Source organism: Peromyscus californicus, unplaced genomic scaffold, assembly GCF_007827085.1.
Source record: "Peromyscus californicus insignis strain IS unplaced genomic scaffold, ASM782708v3 Scaffold_12__1_contigs__length_115047231, whole genome shotgun sequence".
NCBI classification, from domain to species: domain Eukaryota; kingdom Metazoa; phylum Chordata; class Mammalia; order Rodentia; family Cricetidae; genus Peromyscus; species Peromyscus californicus.
In genome coordinates, this window is record NW_026294413.1 from 63612605 (window position 1) to 63633248 (window position 20644).

At 43.0% G+C, this 20644-nt stretch overlaps 1 protein-coding gene across 2 annotated transcripts in view; it reads right to left on the reverse strand.

Moving 5' to 3' along the window:
• Window positions 1-12157, reverse strand: part of Mtmr6 (myotubularin related protein 6) — a 42669-nt gene extending 30512 nt beyond the window's left edge. The window contains exons 1-2 of one of the 2 annotated variants that reach the window (XM_052733054.1): window positions 11999-12157; window positions 2242-2358 (exon numbers count right to left, since the gene is read on the reverse strand). In XM_052733054.1, the coding sequence (XP_052589014.1) occupies window positions 2242-2358; window positions 11999-12022 (141 nt within the window). In that variant the 5' untranslated portion in view covers window positions 12023-12157. The remainder of the gene's footprint in view (window positions 1-2241; window positions 2359-11998) is intronic. The other variant, XM_052733053.1, reaches the window with a different exon arrangement.
• Between the last annotated feature and the right edge of the window lie 8487 nt (window positions 12158-20644).

Consider the following 20644-nt stretch of genomic DNA (forward strand, 5'->3'; position numbering starts at 1 on the left):
GGGGATGGAACTCTGGTGGAATGTTTGCCTTGCACAGTCAAAACCCTTCTCTAGCACAAAAAATTAAAATCATTTTAAAAGTCAATAATAGAAATAAAAAGGATAGGTAATCTAATAGAAAACTTAAGAGCCAAAACATCTGCAGGGATGACATCTCTGGACTCAGCTAGTTGACATGGCAGTTGCTCCTCTGAATTAGATAGGCAGGGGTCTTTAAGGTGACAACGTCAGTGTTGCTGAGGACACAGGAAAACCCAACACTCCACTGAGAGGAATCATCTGAAACAGTCATTATGAAGGAACAATATGAAAGTTTAAACGTGCACTTCTACAGGAAAATGTCCAAAAGAAACCCCAGCACGTAGAAAGAAATGATACACACGAGATTTTGCGGAGTTGACCCTTCAACATCACAGGATTGGGGGCATCAACAAGGTAAAAACCCAAGCTTAACTTTGGCTCCCCCCACTTCACCGCTAATAATCTGACTACACGTACTTCCAGTAATATAGCCATTAACATATTTTATATTACACATTAGACACATGTAAATACATGAGGTCCCTGGGCCATCACGTTTCACTGCACTATGCAATTTCTGGGAGAAATAAGCACCATCTGCTCATGATTTGATGGTCAGCAGCCCACAGCATTTGAAGTAGATTCGTGCCATGGTTGATCTTGCTGCACTAGAAAGAGAAGTGGCTACAAAATCATTTCACTAACACACTACTATGCAGTATGGTAACTCCGAATGGCACCCTCTACACCTTGTGTCTATATGTGTAAATTTGGATAAATCTGTGTAACAGATTTTCATTTATAACAGTAAATGAAAAAAATGACCATATGTTTAATGCATCCATGACATATTTAACTTTTTCTTAATTTATGAACTATTCCTATACTACATGACTTACCTGTAAGGTTTTTTTTGTTTTTTTGTTCAAATTGTAATCTAAAAGACAAACAAAGCCGGGCGGTGGTGGCGCACGCCTTTAATCCCAGCACTCGGGAGGCAGAGCCAGGCGGATCTCTGTGAGTTCGAGGCCAGCCTGGTCTCCAAAGCGAGTTCCAGGAAAGGCGCAAAGCTACACAGAGAAACCCTGTCTCGAAAAACCAAAAAAAAAAAAGACAAACAAACAGGAGAAGAAAGAAGAGCTGGAGAAACGGCTCAGCAGTTAAGAGCACCTACTGCTCCTGCTCCTGCAGAGACCCTTGCTCCTGCTCCTGCTCCTGCTCCTGCAGAGACCCTGAGTTTAGTTCCCAGCACCTACGGCAAGGAGCTCACAACCACCTGTAACTCCAGTTCCAGAGAGCTAATGCCCTTTTCTGTACTCTATGGGCACCTGAATTCATACATGCACATAACCCTACACAGAAATACACACATACACATAAGAATAAATCTTAAAACCAAAAAAGGAAAAAACTCAGCATATGCGTGGACCTACACAGTTCAAACCTAACATGTTGTTGAAGTATCCACTGAATTCTATCTGCATATGTACACTTTAAAATGTACTTAAAAGTATGAATGCAATGCATATTTGGGGATATACACGCGCGCGCGTGTGCGCGTGCACACACACGTAATATTTATATAAATATACTGCAATGTTTAAAGTTACAAAAAAGAAACCTCCTAATTGTAATTTGACACTAAAATGTTATGGAATATACTATACAATCCATATGGTTGTTAACATGCACAAACATTACCTAGACTTTTAAAAAAACGGAAGGAACAAAAAGGCATTTTCTAAGTTTTTACACAGGTTTAAAAGGTCTAATAATAGCTGGGCGGTGGTGGCGCACGCCTTTAATCCCAGCACTCAGGAGGCAGAGCCAGGCGGATCTCTGTGAGTTCGAGGCCAGCCTGGTCTCCAAAGCGAGTTCCAGGAAAGGCGCAAAGCTACACAGAGAAACCCTGTCTCAAAAAACCAAAAAAAAAAAAAAAAAAAAAGGTCTAATAATTCCATATTACAAATGATATTAATGACCCATAGAAGGCAGGCAGAAGTCACTTGAAAACAGAAAAAATTTGATTGATCTGTGAGTAGTTACACATGCCTATAATCCTAGCTCTCCAGAAGATGACAGCCAGCCAGTTGCAAGACCCTATTCAAAATAAAAAACAAAAACAAAACTAATAAAAAAATTTGGTGGAGATAAATAAGCAGTGATTAAACAATCAGTCCATTGTTCTTGCTACAGAAGATAGTCCTGCTATGGTCTTACCCAGGTTTCTTTTTGCTGAGCGTCAATAAATAATAGATGTGTGGCCGTAAGATACAGTGTTCCCGTCAGTGACTTGTTGTTGGTACTAAACCGGTCAAGTAACTTTACTTGTTCAACCTAAGAAAGAAAAAGATGTTATTTTGCATTTCCAAAGTAGTTATTTTCATTTCTGTTGCTGTGATAAAACACTGACCAAATGCAACACATGGGGAGGAACAGGTTTATTTGGCTTACACTTTCAGGTCAAAGGCCATCACTGAGCAAAGTCAGGGCAGAAACCTGAAGCAGAAACCATGGAGGAAGGCTGCTCGATTGCTCACAGGCTCAGGTTTAGCTGGCTTGCTTACACAGCTCAATACCACCTGCCCAAGGAATGGTGCTACCCACAGCGTGCTGGGTCCCCTACATCAATTAACAATCAAGGCTCACAGACGCGTCCACAGAGCAGTCTAACGTAGGCAATTCCTCAATTGAGGCTCTTCCTCTCAGAGGACCCTACACTGTGTTCGGTGGGTAATTAAGGCTAACCAGGACAGTAGTTGAAGGACTCTAGTGGGCCTGAGCATGGCAAACATGGCTCTGGCAGGCCTTGCCCTTCCCCCATTCCCTCTGCCTTGCTAAACCAGTAGATTACATCCCTAAAGATAGCCACCAAGTCTAGTCCCTTATTTGGCCACTTCCTCCTCCTGAGATTGACTACCAAGGTCAAATTATCAAAGTACTGAAGTCCAGCAATCAAAAGCCCCCTTTAGTTACCTTAATTAACATGCCCAATTAAAATTAACTAACTCATACTAACACAGAGTTTCCCTTTATCTTTATAAACTGCCATTTGCCTATGGGTCCCGTCTGTCTCCTCTCTGTCCAGAGGCAGTCCTTTGTCCCTCCAGGACAAATATCCCTACCCCCTCTCCCTTGTTCCCTCCTCCTTCTCCCTAGTCTTCTATCTCCTGTCTTTGTCTCTTACTCCCTGCCCTCTGACCTCTGAGGCAAATAAATCTCCTTTGTGCTGAGAACTTGGTCTTGGGATGTCTTGTGCCAACTTTGAGGTCCTTTCAGGTATCTAAACAAAAATTTTTTAATCCCAGGAAACACATTTGTCATTATGGTGTTTCCCTTTTTGGTCCCAAAGAAGATGCTTAATATTCAGGGTAAAATTTCATCTATCTCTTGGAGGAACACAAGTAGTCACAAGCAACACAGATATAATTTAGATGCCAATGTAACCTAGGGAAGATTGTAAGAAACACCAACACTCATGTACAAGTAGTGCAGTATGTGTGAGCAAGGTACTTTTCACATCTAGGAGTCCACTTTACTGTATGTGCTGCCAAAGAGAGCACCTAGTATCTGCTGTGCAGCAGTTTCCTCCAAGATCTAAACATCCCTATCCTCCTTACTCAGGAAGGTAACCAACTCAAAAGAGCTTCAGGAAGTCCCTGAAACCAACCAGGTTCACTAGATGTCCCCTTTCCAGAGTAGGCAATAAAGCTGCTGAGAGTCATTCTCAGACAAGTCAAACTGCAAAAACAACTCTGAGACCACACCCTCTGCCTGGAAGAAGTAGAGACTAGAAACCAGCTGAGCTGCCTTGGAAAGGTTTAGCGCAACCAAACCACTTAGAAGGGACGCTCTCAGCTGGGCAGCGGTGGCACAAGCCTTTAATCCCAGCACTGGGAGGCAGAAACAGGTGGATCTCTATGAGCTCGAGGCCAACCTGGTCTACAGAGCATCTATAGAGCAAGCTCCAGGACAGCCAAGGCCACACACTTTGGTCTGTTGTGGGCTCCCTATCTGAGGTGAGCAGAGATATGTGTAGTGTCTCCCCGAAAGAAGTTTTGCCACATAACACTATCCAATTTTATCTTAAGTGGAAAATCAAGTAATCATATAAAGTTCTAGAAGTATACGACTGGGGAAATTAAATCAGGAAACCACTGTTTGCAAGCTCCAGCTTATGCTCTATATTCCCCTCACCGCTGCATCAAACATGGCTGCCGTCCAGCCAGCTCTGGCTCTTGCTCTCCTACAAAGCTCTCTTCCACTCAGTCCAGTGACCAGCCTTCTCCTAGACTCACTGATGCCCCACCTCCAAAGGTAACTCTGACTTATTTAGAAAGCTAGTTTGTTACATATGTCACCTTGTCTCTTTGCTGAGCTCCCTGACACAAACTGTCCTAAGTTGCATTGGCCTCCTACAGTGTCCAGGATGCTAATGATGTCCACATTACAGAAGTATAACAGTATTCGTGTCTATTAATACTGGTGTGTACACACACACACACACACACACACACACACACACACAGCTGCAACAGGAGTGCAGAGTGGGACTGGGACTAGTCAGAGACTATAGCTTTAAAATTTGACGTCATTCATCTTATAGGACAAACAGGTAAAATAGGTGCTACCAACATAATGTTTAATGCACAGCACAAGAGGTTGTGTACAATTCTTTACATTGTGTAGATCTTCAAACCAGACAGCTTACCATTAGATCATTAATTCTATACTTTCCTGACATATTTACTTACCTCTTGCCAGCTAAAGAACAAAAACTCCCCTTATGAAATGAATAATCAATAGTCACCACTTAAAAGGCTGATCATCTCACTCTTCTTCCCTCTCTATAATTTACTTCCACAGAGGATTCTCACTTACAATATCACAGTTCAAATAAGTTAAAACTTAAATGTAATTAAAATATTTAATACAAGACTTTATTTACATGGTAAAGACAATAAATTAAGTATGGATACCTCCCATTGGAAACTCAAGAGATATGGTCTACCACAACTCAGGTCTGACAATGGATTTGACATATAACAAGTGGTCATTTTACATTGACTGTCAAGAACATAGGAAAGCCAGGTGTGGTGGTGCATTCGAGAGGCTGAGGAAGGAAGAATGGGGGACGGAGGACTGCGTGGGGGTAGGGGGTGGAGGATGGGGGGTAAGGTAGGGGTGGTGGTGGTAGTAGAGAAAGCTTTCTGCTCCATAAAGATTTCTCTTCAAGGTCAACATTTCTTTCATTGTCTAGGACCATTTCTTCCTCAAGTAAAAATATGGCTTCATTTTCTCACACTGAAAACTAAAACTTCAATTTATATGTCTTTAAAGACAAACAGGACCAACAATTGTCCATTCCTCTCCAAGTGTCGCTGAAAAGGGACAAAGCCAACAGCAGAGACCAGACCCCGACTAGCTCTCTCTTACCTTACTTCCTTTAGTAAGAGCAGTAGTGAACATGTATGGAGCTAAGGGTTTGGGGAAAGTATTAACACCACTGCAGAGAGAGATCAATGACTTAGAATACTTCAAAGAGCTCCTGGGAGAAAATAAAAAAGGGTTTTAAAGGGTGTGGCTATGAACAAACAGGAAGTCTGTTTTAAAAGGAAGTCCAAGCTAAGCTAAAGACAAATGCTTCCCTAACTCCAGCCTTAAACTGTGACTTCTTTCTTTCCCATATAGTACACTTACTTACAAAGTTTGTCTGTAAGGGAGACAATCTCACAGTTTTCATTCCAGTTTTAACTACTGGTCCCTCAGAGCTCTGCATTCCCAGTACAGACTAATAGATCCTATGTTGTGCTGGTCTCCTGCAGTGCCCGAGGCAGGGGAGTGAGCATTTAGCCTGGCCTTATGCTGTCTGCACTTAAACATCTTAAGAGCCATGACTTGCTGATTTCCCCACCCCCTCACAAACACAACCCTAACTCTGCATTTCACACGTGACTTAGGTTATGCCATCCACATGGAGTTGCCAGCACTGGACATCATCCTACTGTCTTCCTGACTCATCCACTCACCCCCCTCAAGCTCCGCTCCTTCCACCACTGTTAGAGGACAACAGAGCTAAGATCAAAGCCTGTTCCAGTGTCCATCTCTCCCACTAAAAACTGGTCCATACCTCAGGGCAGTCACTGGCTCCTGTTTTCTTTCTGAGTCCCTCCAGATGCTAGAACAGTGTTTGGGACAATGGATGCTTAGTGACCTCAGATGAACTGTGATGGAGAACTTACTTCTCATAAGGAAAATGCCCACAGTATAGCAGTGAGCCCTTGCTGAAATCATTCAAGGGATTTATAAAACGGGATTCTTCTTTGTCTCATTATTCTGTTATCTCCCCCTGCTGCCTTTACCATTTACAGCAGCTGACCAGTAAACATTCATTCAGTAATCCATGCATGTGCCATAAATTAAAAACAAGTAGAAAAACTACTAGAAAACAGTTACTGTTGACCTTGCTCTACCATCCATCCACCCATTTACTTTGCTAATACAATTCTTACTGGTAATTTCAGTTCTGTCCCCAGTTCATTACCCAATCAGGGACAAATCCCCCCTTCTTAGAGTAGTCTAGAATTTTCTACAAGGTTTTCTCAGAGCACTATAAAGAACTATAGGCTCTTATGGGTCTACAGACATTCTGTGGAGAACTAGCTGTGGAAAAAGAAGAGGACAGTATGCTGATGTGCATGCGGCACACGGTAAGTGAGGGCATTGACTCTTCGGTCCAGTTGCTAGGACATCTGGCAGCATAAATGATCAACGAAGCAATTATGGACTTCCTAAAAGGGGAAAAGAATATTCTCGGGGCATAAATCCAGTGGGAACTTTTCAGTTCTATCTCACTTTGCTCTTCTACAATGTTGAGCACAGAACTTCCTATCTCAGAGTAAAAGCGAAGATTTATAAAGGTGGCTAACGGCTCCATGGGTGAAGGCACTTGCTGCCACACCTGATGACCTGAGTTCAATTCCCAGGACTCATGGTAGAAGAGACACCTCCTGTAAGTTGTCCTCTGACCTGTACACGCACACTGCAGCGCTCATGTCACACACACACACACACACACACACACACACACACACACACACACACTTCAAAAAGTTAAAAAGATTTTACAGTGGCCTTCAAACATCTGCAATAACTTGCCCTCCACCAATTTTAATATTCTATAGAAACCTCCTTCACCCACTCTGCTTTGGCTTTCTCACTAGTTCTTAGCGACAAGGCCAGCAAAGGGCAATGTTTTTGCCTCTGTGGCCCACCCCTCCCCCCACTTCCAATTTGTGTTGTCCCTCCGACAGCACCCTGATAATCTCCAGAGTCCTTGCTGGCTTCACTGCTCTCCCAGCATTGACCGCCATCTGAGGACACAGTGTAGCCCCGATCCATCAACTCTGCTTATGGTTGTCTTTCCTGATTCGGAATACCTTTTCTCAGCAGTTTTCAGCTGTCTAGTTCACTGCCGGCTGCCTGGTTTCCTACTGTGGAGAACAGTGCCTGGCCAGAGCAGAAGACAGCGGGGCACAATGGGCACAGAGGAGGGAATTAGGGCAAGGAGGGTCCTCTCTGCCCCTCTGCCTCACAGCTCTCCCACCTCAGCACCCTGACTTCTGTATGCACCTTTCTGCAGGTCCCTGGGCTCTAACATCCCTTCTCTTTTCTATGGGGTCTCAAAGTATCCTCTTACATAAACTCTCAGTGATTACCTAGACATCCGCATCTGCTTCTCTCCCTCAACCTTTCCCCTAGCTAAGCAGCCTCACGATGAACTGATCACTATACAAAACCTTCCCGCCTAGTTGCCCTCATCTATCTCTTCGTCTCCACTCCTACCCACGCTGCCCTGCCTCCACACTCTAACCTCTTCACTAGATAACTATTCTGCTAGGCGGGAGAGTGTGGTAGTGAGAGAGAGGTTTTGTATCAGAAAGCCCTGGTTCTCAGAATCCAGCTCCTATTAGCAACCTGTGAGCCAATAATTAATTCTCAGTCTGCTGAGACAGGTGAGTTAATCTTGACAAACTGCAGGTTTCTCACCTGTGACATGGGACAAAATGGTGTCCTGCTCCGGGGCAAGTATTCAAGTATGTCTCAAAATCTAAGACCTCAGGGGCTGAAGAATTGGCTCAGTGGTTAAGGCACTTGTTCCCCCTACAGAGACCCTAGGGTTTGGTTCCCAGGATTCACATGATGGCCCACACTCATCCCTAACTCCGGTTCCAGGGCATGACCTGTGTGGGCACCAAGGTATGCATATGGAACATATACATCCATGCAGGCAAAGCACTCATACACATAAAACTCAATCTCTAAACACAAAACTGGGGGCTAGAGAGATGGGTCACTGGTTAAGAGCATTTGTTGTTCTTATAGATGACCCAGGGTCAGTGCCCAGCACCCACATGGCATTTCACAACCATCAGTAACTCCAGGTCCAGAGAATCCAACCCTCTTCTGGCCTCCTTAGGCACCAAACACACATATGGTGCACAAACATACATGCAGACAAAACACTCACACATAAAACAAATAAATCTACTGAAAACTAAAACTAAAAAACAAAACAAAATGCAAAGTCTCAAGGCTGGGAGACAGCTCAGTGGGTAAGGGCATTAGTTCTGCAAACGCAAGCACCCAGTTTGAATCCCCAGCACACATGTAAAAAGCTGGGCAGTCCCACGTGCCTGTGGCCCCCATTGGGGGAGGGAAGACAGGAGACCTAAGAAGCTCGGCCAGCCTGTCTGGAAGGTTGAGCATCTGGTTCAGTGAGACACGGTGTCAAGGCAAACGTGATAAAAATAGGATGACATACCTAACACTGAATTTTGGAGCCAGAAAGTTATCTAATTAGTACTCAGCTAAAAAACAAATCTCTAATAGCAGACCACAAAGCAAATAATAGTCCGAAATGATACAAAAATAAGAATATATTATTACTATTACTTATGATAAATTTGAAGAACCTGTTAGCTTTTATTTTCTAAACGAACACCAATTTAACAATTTTATTGAAACTATTCATGCTGGGAAAAGCACACCTAGCTTTTGAAGTTAAGACATTAGTTTAAATTCTAACTGCTGCCACATGTGGTTAACCTGGCAGGTTGTTCAAACTCACCAATGTCTTCCTCATCTATAAATGGAGATTCTAAAACCACTGCTGGGAATAATTTCAAATCAGTGATTGTCCTAGATCCATTTCTGTGACTGTGATAAAATACTCTGACATAAAGCAAGGATTTATTTGGCTTAAAACGCCAGGTCACAACCCACCATTGTAGGGAAAGTCACAGCAGCAGAGGCTTGAGAGTCAAGAGCAGGAGAAAATAAATGCATGAATGTGTCTTCTTACTTCCTCTACTTTTATACATTCAGGACCCAGACCCCAAAAAAATGCTGCTGCCCACATCAGGCTGGACCTTCCTACCCCAATGAAAAAAATTAAGAAAAACATTAAGAAATTAATTTTAAAAATTAATTAGTAAAAAAAAAACCCTCACAAGCATGTTCCCAGGCCAGCATGATCCAGGCAGTCCCTCACTGGGACTCCTTTCCCACGTGATTCTACACTGTGGCAAGTTGATAATTAAAAGAAACCCTCACAATCACAATATCTAATGAATTAACATATGTGTGAAATGTGAACATTGTGAAATTATGACACTATTACATAACTGTGTCCACTGATATAATTGCCAACAGAAGCTAACTATTACTTATCAAAAACAGTTGTTAAACAACATAAAAAAAATCACCAAACAGTCATACAGCATTCTAGCCAATTAAAAACTGTTTATTACTTTTACTTGGGGGGGGTGGTAGGCAAGCACAGGCCAAGAACCTGTGTGGAGGTCAGAGGGCCCCTTTTAGGAATTCGTAGGTTCCACCACATGGGTTCTGGAGAACCAATGCCCGGTTTGGCAGCAGGTGCCTTTACCCAGTGAGCCATTTTGACAGCCCTACAGACAATTATTGATCATACTAAATAAACTACACAGAGTTTAAAACAGCAATCTATCTCTGGTTTGGAAATATAATTTTTTTTTTGCAGCAAATTAAATATGTCTAGATGAAGACCACACATAACAAAGACTGGCACGTTCAAAGCCATTGCGTAAGAATATGCTCTTTTTCCAAACAATGACTTAAGGAAATGGCACCGTCTACATGATAATTATCAGGATACATCGTGAGGTTCGTGTTGATCTTGCTGTGGTCTGCCCAGTGTCAGTCAAGTGTGTACACACTAATACCTAACAAACCTCTGTTCCACTGTCGTCGACATTTAAGATTACACCCATTTAAGATTATTCCAGAGAAGTGAGCAGATGCTACAACCGACACACAGAGTAACAAAGGAGCTCCCCTAAGAAGCTACTTCAGTAGGAAATCAGATGGAAAGCTCTTAACCTTTAAAAAGACCTAAAGAAACCTTACCTAAACACCAGCAAAAAGCACCCTTACCTAACACTGGCATGGGCCCATCATGAAAAGTCAGGCTTAATCAAGAACAGTCTTCAAGATCATAAAAGCTCCAGTTATACTTGCCCCCGCCCCCCCGCTGCCGCAAAGCCCGAGATATTTATCAATTAATCATAAATTGAAGGAGGGGTTCAATTTATGTTCACATCGGTGTTCACTCTCACCATTCACTTAGGGATAGTGTGTTTTGCTCACTGGATTCAGTTTGCTTTCACTGGTGTGTGTGTGTGTGTGTGTGTGTGTGTGTGTGTGTGTGTGTGTGTGTGTGTGTGTGTGTGATTTACAGCAGCAAGCAAATGAGAGCTGCACTGAGGTTCAAAGAGTAAAAGGCAGTTTCTGATCCAACAGCTGCTCGGGCCCTGTGGCCAGGTCGAGAACTGGCTCTCCAGTCCACTGTTCTCTTCCCTGCCTTCCAATGGATATCTAATCACCCTCCCATTTTCAAATTTTAAATGTCAGCAACTCAAACTTTTCAATTATTTTATTTTCCTTCTCTTTAAAGAAAAAAAAAAGTCTTGGAAAAGGAGCTGGATTCTCAGCATCTCCAAGTTTACTACAAATAGGTTAGGCAAACTCCTAAATAAGTCCTAACAAAAATCCACATTATGTTATCCATAACGTAAAGGGCTATGAAACGTTCTAAAGAACAATGAAGGTAATTCAGCTTGTTCCCAAATGACCTGTAACTTTAAGATCTTTAGGACAGGTAGCAAGTGACTGTTACGGCTTTGGTAAAGCCAGGAGAATTGTTTTTCCCATCTTAAAATGACATTCAAACCCATCGATCTCCATTTTCTGTTTTGTTCCCTTTTGAAGCTGAAGTTTTTGGCTAACGCACTGTGTGTGAGTAACAGTCGGTGTCATATCAGTTTTTAAACTTCCAAAATTAAAAAAATCGTTCATTCTCTAAATTCCTTTCACACAGAAAAATAAAGGACGGACTTGACACGCTCAGTAATGGGGAAATTCCATGGACCTTTTACAATATGACATAGCCTTTCCCCTTCTGCATAACTGCTGTCAAGCTGGCTCCCAACACTTAGGACAATGCCTAAAGTTGGAAGCACAGAAGTACCAGGTCTAAGTGGCTGGAGGACTAGAAAAGTGAGCGGGCTCGGATGCTCTAACATTAGCACCCCGAATCTGCGGGCGGGGCACGTAAGCCAAAGCAAGACTAGTTCACTCGGCACAGTACTAGTACTGAGGATGCGGGACCCACCCGGCTGCGGGCGAGCCAGGCGGCGATCGGCCGAAAGCCCCCAAAGTAAAAAGCAGCCCCCATCTTGCCCCAAGAACGCGGAGCTCGCTGGGCTGCCACCGTTGGTCGACTCCCCAAGCACCTCCTGCCAAGGCGCCTGCGCTGTCCTCACGGCCTCCGCACCCCCTAAACTGCCGGCTCGCAGCTGAGGCCCCGCACCCCCAAACTGCCCGCCCGCCTCTGCCGGATGGACCCCGGAAGCCGCGAGGATCTCCCGCCGACTACCTTGGTCGTCCGGATGTGCTCCATCACGGGGCGACGCCCGCAGGCAGCTGGCCTCAGGAGCGCACCATCGGGAGGAGAGAAACGGGGCGGTGACAGCCACCAGCAGGAACTCCCTCAACCCGCCAGCGTCAGCCAGCCCGCCGGCGGCGACCACTGCGCAGGCGTCGTCCGCGAGCGCTGTCGCCTAGAAACACTTCCGCAAACCCCCAACCACCGAGGAGATCCTGGCTGAGAGCAGAGCGTCTCCAACCGAGCTTGGCGCTGGCAGGGTCGCGCCATTGGCCGATTGTACAGCGCCCTCCCCGGTGGAGGACTGGCATTGCCGAGGCCGACTAGGCCGACCCCTGTTCAGCCAGTCAAGGACCAACAAAGCAGGGCCTCTGAGGCACTAGAAGACTTTTTTCTAGGTTTGAAGATAAGTCCCGGCCAAAAGGAATTTGTCCGTGAGGGAGAGACTGGATGTTTCTGAACTCCATTACCATGCCAGCTTAAATCACATTTAGAAGCCCATGGGGCACTGGGCTGCTGTAATGAACTATTAAAATATATTATGATTATTAGTATTAAATCCGAGGACATTTTATATGATCTTTGGTGTCAAGTGTCAGGATATAACTCTTACAGGTTTGTAGATATGGCTACGCTTTGATTTAAGATGCTACATGAATGGCTTTTTATTTTATTTTTTTTTATTTGAAAGACATTTTTTTCAGGGCTGGAGAGATAGTTTATCAGTTAAGTTTGCTTGTACTGGAAACTTTCCTGATGTTTGTTTTCCCCCAAATAAGTGAAGATGGCTGGGGATGGACAGGTTGACATCCTAACTAATAGCTGTAGCCCTTTGCTCCTCTGGCTGCCTTCTGTAAAAGGCTCTTGAATTAAACCAACGCTTTTAAAACTGTGCATGGCATCGGGGTTGGGGGGCAGTACCTGACCAAAACTTTAAAAACTGAATGTACAGTCAATCTCAAGGATACAGCCTGTTTCTGACTTGACTTCTCTTCAGCTTTGGTTCTCGACACTCTCCATGTATATTTGTCTGTTCATGCTAGTGAAGTGTGTCAGCTCAGATTTCATCTACTCTAGTCATGTATGAATTGCAGTGTTTTTACAGTTTGTACAAAATGTTCTACGCTTTGAAAAACAGCGGTTTAATTACAGAAAGCGAAACTTTTCCTTTTTTCCTGTTATCATTCCTTAGCATTCCTTCAAATTAGTGTATCTTTTGGTTTGAGTTGTATATCCATCTCTGCTTTAGTCATTAATAAGTAGTTAATATGCATGTGTACAAAAGAATTGTTTTTAAAAACAAATTTATGGTCTGGCATGCCTTTAATCCCAGCACTCCAGAGGCAGAGGCAGGCGGTTCTCTTTAGGTTTCAGACCACCTGGATCCACACAGTGAGACTGTGAAGACCAAACAAACAAAAATATTCTCAGCAAATGTTTGATTTGTACACCTGTTTTAATGTACCTATATAATCAAGGACAAATAAAAATTTTTCTCTTAAAAAGAGGTCATGAGAGGAAAGTTTTTAAAAGATTTTTAAACAGGCTACCCTTAAACTGGAATCAATCAATGAATTTTTGTTCAGTTTTGGTTTGTGTTCAATTTCTCCTTAAGTGATACTATTAATACTTTGAGATCTTTCACAAAAACTTACTTTTAAAGGGAGGCAACATTAAGTTAATGTTTGGCAGAAATGAAATAATTCTCAGTTAGAATCTAGCCATATAACCAAGACCTGATTTGAAGGTGGGAGCAAAATTATTATAAGCTATCTTTATCCCCTTAAATAGTTATCAAATTATTGTCCATTTTTGTGTGTGACCTAACACCCTTACGTCTGCTGCATTTATTGTTTTTGAATGTATCAACAAGAACCCTAGCTTCCACCAACCCAAAGGCTGATAATATCATCAGAGTACTAGTTAAAGGCATTAGCGAGCACCTGAGACCCTAGCAGAGACTAGTCTGGCTTGCTGTATCCTCCTTCCTGATGTTTCCATGACATAACTGCAGAATGACTTGATTTATAAGTCTTTGTTCTGTTACCATAAAATTTCTTATAAGATTCCTAGCATGTTATAACATGGTATTTGGGGTAACTTGGGTCTGTGTTCTTTGGACACAGTCACTCATATCTGGCTCCAGAGTAAACTCTTATTCTCTTTGAGAGTTGTTCTTATCGCTGTAAGCCTTGATTTATATCCAAAAATACCATGTTTCTAACTCCTGCCCATCAACTTGTTATATAAGCATCTATGACCCCCCAAATGTAAATTTCTCATTTAGTAAGATTGTTCTTCCCACATTTGGGGTGGGGGTGGGTTTTTTTTTGAGATAGTGTCTCTCTGTGTGCAGCCATGTCTGTCCTGGAACTCTCTCTGTAGACCAGGCTGGCCTCAAACTCACAGAGATCCACCTGCCTCTATCTCCCAAGTGCTGGGACTAAAGTGTGCCATCACCATCCAGCTGTTCTTTCCATTTTTAACATCAAGTTGAATTCCTGTTATTTTTTAGTAATATTCTAACAAACTTCTTTTTATGATTAATTTTGTTTTTATATATGTGTGTTTGTCTGTGTTAGTATACTGCAGATAGATAGGTGCTAGAGATCAGAAGAGGGTGTTGGGTCCCCTGGAACTGGAGTTCTAGGAGGCTGTGAGCCTTCTGACTTGTGCTGAAAGTTGGTCATGTGGAAGAGAGGCATGTGCTCTTGACTGATAAACCATCTCTTCTGCCCTGACGAATGTCTTTCAAATAAAAATGTTATTCATGTAGCATCTTAAATCAAAACTCAGCCTTATGTAAAGACCTGTCAGTGTTACATTCTGACACTTGGCAGCAAAGACCACATAAAAATGTTCTCAGAGCCTAATACCACTACGAAAATAAAATGTTGTTGTGGTAGAATGCTGGCCTCTGAGCACAACAGTGATTACCATCTTAATCAGAGCAGGTGGACCCTCTTGTAGAAAAAGGGGATGGAGTGTGATCAGACCCTCAACCTGAGATTCCAGTGGTCACCTGATGCCTGCCTCTGGCCTCTGTGTATGCACACACATGTACAGAGACACACAACCCAACTGCATACCCTTCATATACATAAGTTCCTCCCCCCACCAGTCATGCTATGGAATAATCCTTTTTTTACACTATGAATAAATATTACTTTCATTGGTTAATAAAAAGCTGACAGACTGGTAGCTGGGCAGGAAGTTAGGTGGGAAAGCCAAACAGAATGCTGGGAAGGAGAAGGGTGGAGTCAGGAGTCTCCTGCCAGACACAGAGGAGGCAAGAAGAAAATGCCGTACTGAGAAAAGGTGCCAAGCCATGTGGCCTAAACATATATAAGAATTATAGGCTAATTCAAGCCTAAGAGCTAGTTAGTAATAAATCTGAGATACCGGCTGAGCATTTATAAGCAATATTAAGCGCCGAGTCAATTATTTGGGAAGTGGCTGCTGAGTATTTGGGATTTGCTGGAGGGACAGAGGGAAACCTCCGATTACACTGTCATCCTATAGAGGGATATTCCTCAACAAAAACAGTGCTGATGTATTATTACCTCATAAGCAAAAAGCTAGCCACCATACAGCAAGTTCAATGTGACCAGCAAATAGTTTGCAGTTGTTGCAAATAGAACCTCGGGTGATTTTTGTAATTCCTCTGACACTATTTTGAAGCATTTTCTTTCCATGGGATGTCTGGTGAAATCTGGAGATGTTTGTGTTGTCTTGGTTGGGGGTTTGACACAATACTACTGACTTCTAGTGGGTCCAGGCCAGCTGCAAAGTGCCAGAGAAGCCCACACAACGAAATCCTGGTGCCCTAGAGGGCTCTAGTGAGGAGGTAGAGAAGGCCTGCTCCATGCTGCCCAAAACTTCTGAACTCAGAAATCTCACATTTATCGTTAGGAAATGTACTTTTAGGGCTGGTGAAACGGCTCAGTGAGGAAAGCGCTTACAACAAAAATCTGACGATCCAAGTTCAGTCCCCAGAACCTCTAAACACGTCCAGTGTCACACCTGTGACACATACACACACACACACACACACACACACACACACACACACACACACTTAAGAATTAAAATGATAAGGGTATGGAAAGGCAAATTACACTGTATAGCACAGCAAGACTCTCACAATGAAACCGACGTCATTTTGACGGAAACCATTCTGTTTTTCACCCTCCCCCTCTTGTTTCATGGCAGTTATCACTTTCTCCCTTTCAAATTTTCAGATGGTAATACTGATGGTAGCTATGTCAGGTGGCAGAAAGGACACTAAGTATCTTTTCAGTGTTGTGGGGAAAGTACTGTTTCTTCCCTTATTTCACAGATGACAAAAATGAAATACAGTGAAGTGAGTTGTCTGACTTCACAGAGCAGATAAAGTCAAGAGTCATGGCATAAAGCCAGACACTCTGACTCCAGAGTCTGTGTTCTTATTAGCCATTCTATATTGACTTGCTTTTCAAAATCCATATTAAGGTTCCATTTATTGGTAATATGAGAGGCTAGAAAAATCACTCTGCATAAGACCAAACCTCAAGTAGTGGAAACTATAAAATCAAGTTCTATGAAGCATTAAGTAACTGGTAAGACAGTGAGAACTTACATATAGAAGTCTGAAGGAATGCATGTGTCTGTAGAGGTGAGCAGGTCACTGATGCTGATACTGCAAGAAGACCATTTCAATCAGGTCCATTTACTACCTGTTTGATACCCTCCCAGGTTGCCCAGCTAAAAACCCAAGTGCTGGGTCCGATTTAGGCGGGAATCTAATGGGAGACCCACCAACATAAAGTCATAGCCAGAGAGAAACTCAACCAATCCAGTGTCCCAAAGAAGGAAATCCACCTTGATACTGAGGACAGAAGACAGTGAAGTGTCTGATTTGGAAACGTTAAAACGTGACAATGCCACTAGACAGATTTATATCCTGAATTCATTTTCAGTTATCCATGAACTGAAAATCAAGTTATCTAGACGTAAATGGAGTTCAAATGGGCCAGGGTTAATTGTGCCTCAAGACTTCATTGTAGCAAACACAAATCTTTTGTGGTGGAACATACCTCTGTAGTGACCCTCATATAATTCTTATAATTAATCTTCCAAGGAAAATTGCATTAAAATCACAGTAAGGTAGCACACAAGGAAAAGATCTTGAAGTAGGGTGCACAATATTTTGGGGAACATAATAAACTTATCTGGGGTAAGAGAACAGAACAGTCACTAGATATAGAGGCCAGAAAGTGGTGGCACACACGCCTTTAATCCTAGCATTCCAGAGGCAGAGATCTGTCTGGATTTCTGTGAGTTCAAGGCCACACTGGAAACAGCCAGGGTGGTGACTCACGCCTTTAATCCCAGGAAGTAATGGCAGAGAGCAGAAAGGTATATAAGGCGTGAAACTAGGAACTAGCCTGGTTAAGTTTTTAGGCTTTTGAGCAGCAGTTCAGTTGAGATTCATTCTGGATGAGGACTCAGAAGCTTCCAGTCTGAGGAAACAGGATCAGCTGAGGAACTGGCGCGGTGAGGAAGCTGTGGCTTGTTCTGCTTCTCTGATCTTCCAGCATTCACTATCGGGGACTAAGGGGGTCCAGCCCCTCGATAGTCCCCTCCCAGGGTCCGGGAAGAATCTACAACCAGCTGATAATTAATCTTTGATGAGAAGAAATGAATCTATGTACACGAAACTCCTTAGTCCATAAACTTTATTATTCTGTGTCAGTTACAAGATTATATTCTGCTCTCATATTTAGGTCTTTTCTTGCCTGATTTCTCTCTACACTTGTCCGAGGTCCCCTCTGGGTTCTATCTTAATTCCTTCATCTTGTTCTGCCCCTTCTAGGTTCTCATCCATCTTGTTCCTTCCCATATCATCTTTTCTCCCATCTCTTTCTCTCTCCTCATCTCGTTCTTCCTCATCTTGTTGTTCCCCATCTGGCTCATCCTCATCTTCCATCTCATTCCTCTAGTACTCTCTTCTAGCCTTCAATCTAGTTCTTCCCCATCTCAGTTTGTTCCTCTCAAGTTCTTACCCGTCTAGTTCTTCCATTCTCTTTTCTCTTCTCCGACTCCCTGTGCCCTGGAAGTCCTGGTATATAAAGCCAGTCTTCCAGGGTCAAATGGAAGGGTGATAAGAATCACATAGGGAGGCAATAACCGTTAATTATCATTTGCAACCCCAAAGGGAAGTGACCAATGGGGAAATGAATTAACTAAAGGCTGTATTTAGGTAATATCTAAGAAGAGGGCTCTTATGTGCTCAACTATGATCTTAAACGTGATTGGTAGAAAATGTTAAGAATCTATAAGTTGCTAGGTCAATGGGAGAAAGTAAAACTGTCTTCTTTTTTCCTGTGGCTCCTATCTGTCCAAGCTATCTGCCGTTTTTCTGCAGGGTGGGGGAAAGTGTGCTCAGTCGCTAGGCAACCTGTGTACAGCTGGATGCCTCTGGTGATAGTTAAAGGGAGATCTGGAACTGGAGGTAAGGTTTGGGAAAGGAGGAAGTAATGCTTAATTGGCACATCCGCCAGGCCTTCTCAAACAGGTAGCCTGGATGGTTAAGTCTGTTCTTAGAGAATACAGAGGTATCTCTGATAAAGTACTCTCCTCCATCTGGGGATGGACCTGGCCGGATGCTGCTAATGATGATAATTACAGGGAGGCTTGAACTGGGGTTCTGGCTGAGCATAGCTGTCAGTGCAGGAGGTAATCTAAATATTCCTAGAAGTGGTTAGGTAAGGAGTTAGCGGTCTATAAAGTTAGTAAGGCTGTAAGAAAGAGGGGTCCGAGCTGAATTGTGTAAAGCTATTACTTAATGTCCACCTGACCTAGGTGGTGTCTCCTTGTGGAATTTACCTTAAATCAGGAGACTTGCATGTGGACTGTTATTACTGCTAGTCCTTGAAAGTGGCCAAGGGAGATATCTGATTCCAGAGAAAGCCTTTCCTGAGGCTCTTCTCCAAATACCTGGAATGTGTATGTCTAGAGAGTGATCAGTCCACACTGTTAGCCCTTCTTAGGGAAAAGTCAATTGGGGAAAACTATGAAGGCACACATGATTTTCATAACAGAAGACAGCTGATATATAACAAGCCAAGTAACACCAAAAACTCCTTGGGATTTGGCTTCCTCTGGAGGAATTCCCTGATTCCTCCAGGTAGTGACTTTGTCATAACCAGCTGAGTTCTTATTATATATTCCTGCGGCCTGCAGCAATTCACCTCAATAACTGGTACTGGGTTTGTTTTTATTAATAAGACCCTTTAAGATTCATGCTACAGTAAGTTAGCACACAAGGAAAAGATCTTGAAGTAGGAGTAACATGATGACAATAAGATTATATAATGATCAGGCTTAGCTTACTAAAAAAAATATGCTAGATATGTGTAAGGGAACAAAAGACAGTGAAAATACTTGCAGTACCTAGACAGTCCTAAGGAGAAGGCCTTGTTGCTTACACCAGACCTCTTTCTGGGGAGATGTGAACAAATGTCTACTCACTCTAGATGGAGCACAAAGGACACATCCCACCCAAGTCTAGTTTGGGCAACCAACAACTCATTGGGCTTGCTTACAGGAGTGGGCTGGGGGCAGTTAGGGCAAAACAACCACACAGTGAAGTCTTAGTGTAGTGATGACTTCTTTACAAGTGTACAGATGGAGTCCCTTCTTCAGTTAACCTTCCACATGCTCTAGCTTTATACGCACTCCAGCACCGCCTCACACCACGCACTGCTGGGGCAGAACTACATACAATTGGGAAGTGTCAACAGAGGGAAAGGATTTTTTAGGGTTAGTCTTAAACTTGGTGGACCGAGTAGCATGCAATAAGTGCTACCATTGCTCAAACATTCCAAGTTGTTTTTGTCCATGCACTGTGTCTCTGTGGAATATGGGGGGTCATTTATCACTGTAGAGTAATTGAACTTTGCCATATATCAAACAAGAATATATGAAAATTTTATTAGGTTGAACAAATAATTTTCTTGTTAACTTAAAGGGCTCATTTGAAAGCACAGCTTTTCTTCTCCTCCTGCTTCTGCACAAGCTTGTAAGACGAATTACTAAACAGTCTTATTAATAAAAAACCCAAAGCCAGATATTGGGGTGAAGCCGAGAGATCAGAGGAATAGGACAAGCCACAGCCAACCTCACCTCACCAACTTCTCAGCCTCCAGAGAGACCTACTTCCTGTATACCTATGCCTCTATGCTTTTCTGTTCTGCCATCTCACCTCCTCTCTCTGCCCAACTCTATCACTTCCTGTTTGTCTGTACAGCCCTCCAGACCTCTATGGTTAGTGCTGGTATTAAGGCATGTGCCACCACACCTGGCTCTGTCCCCAGTGTGGCCTTGAACTCACAGAGATCTGGGTGGATCTCTGCCTCCCGAACGCTAGAAGTAAAGGCATGTGCTACCACTGCCTAACTTCTATGTTTAATATAGTGGCTAGTTTTTTCCTCTGATCTCCAGATAAGCTTTTTTAGGGTGCACAATATGTTGGGGGACACAATATATTACCACAAAAGCTTTTATTAGAGTCAGGTTGAAATTTTTTAGTAAACTTTGAGTTTTAAAGTTATAGATTTACAGATTACTTAGTGTAGTTGGGTTTTGGTTTTTTTT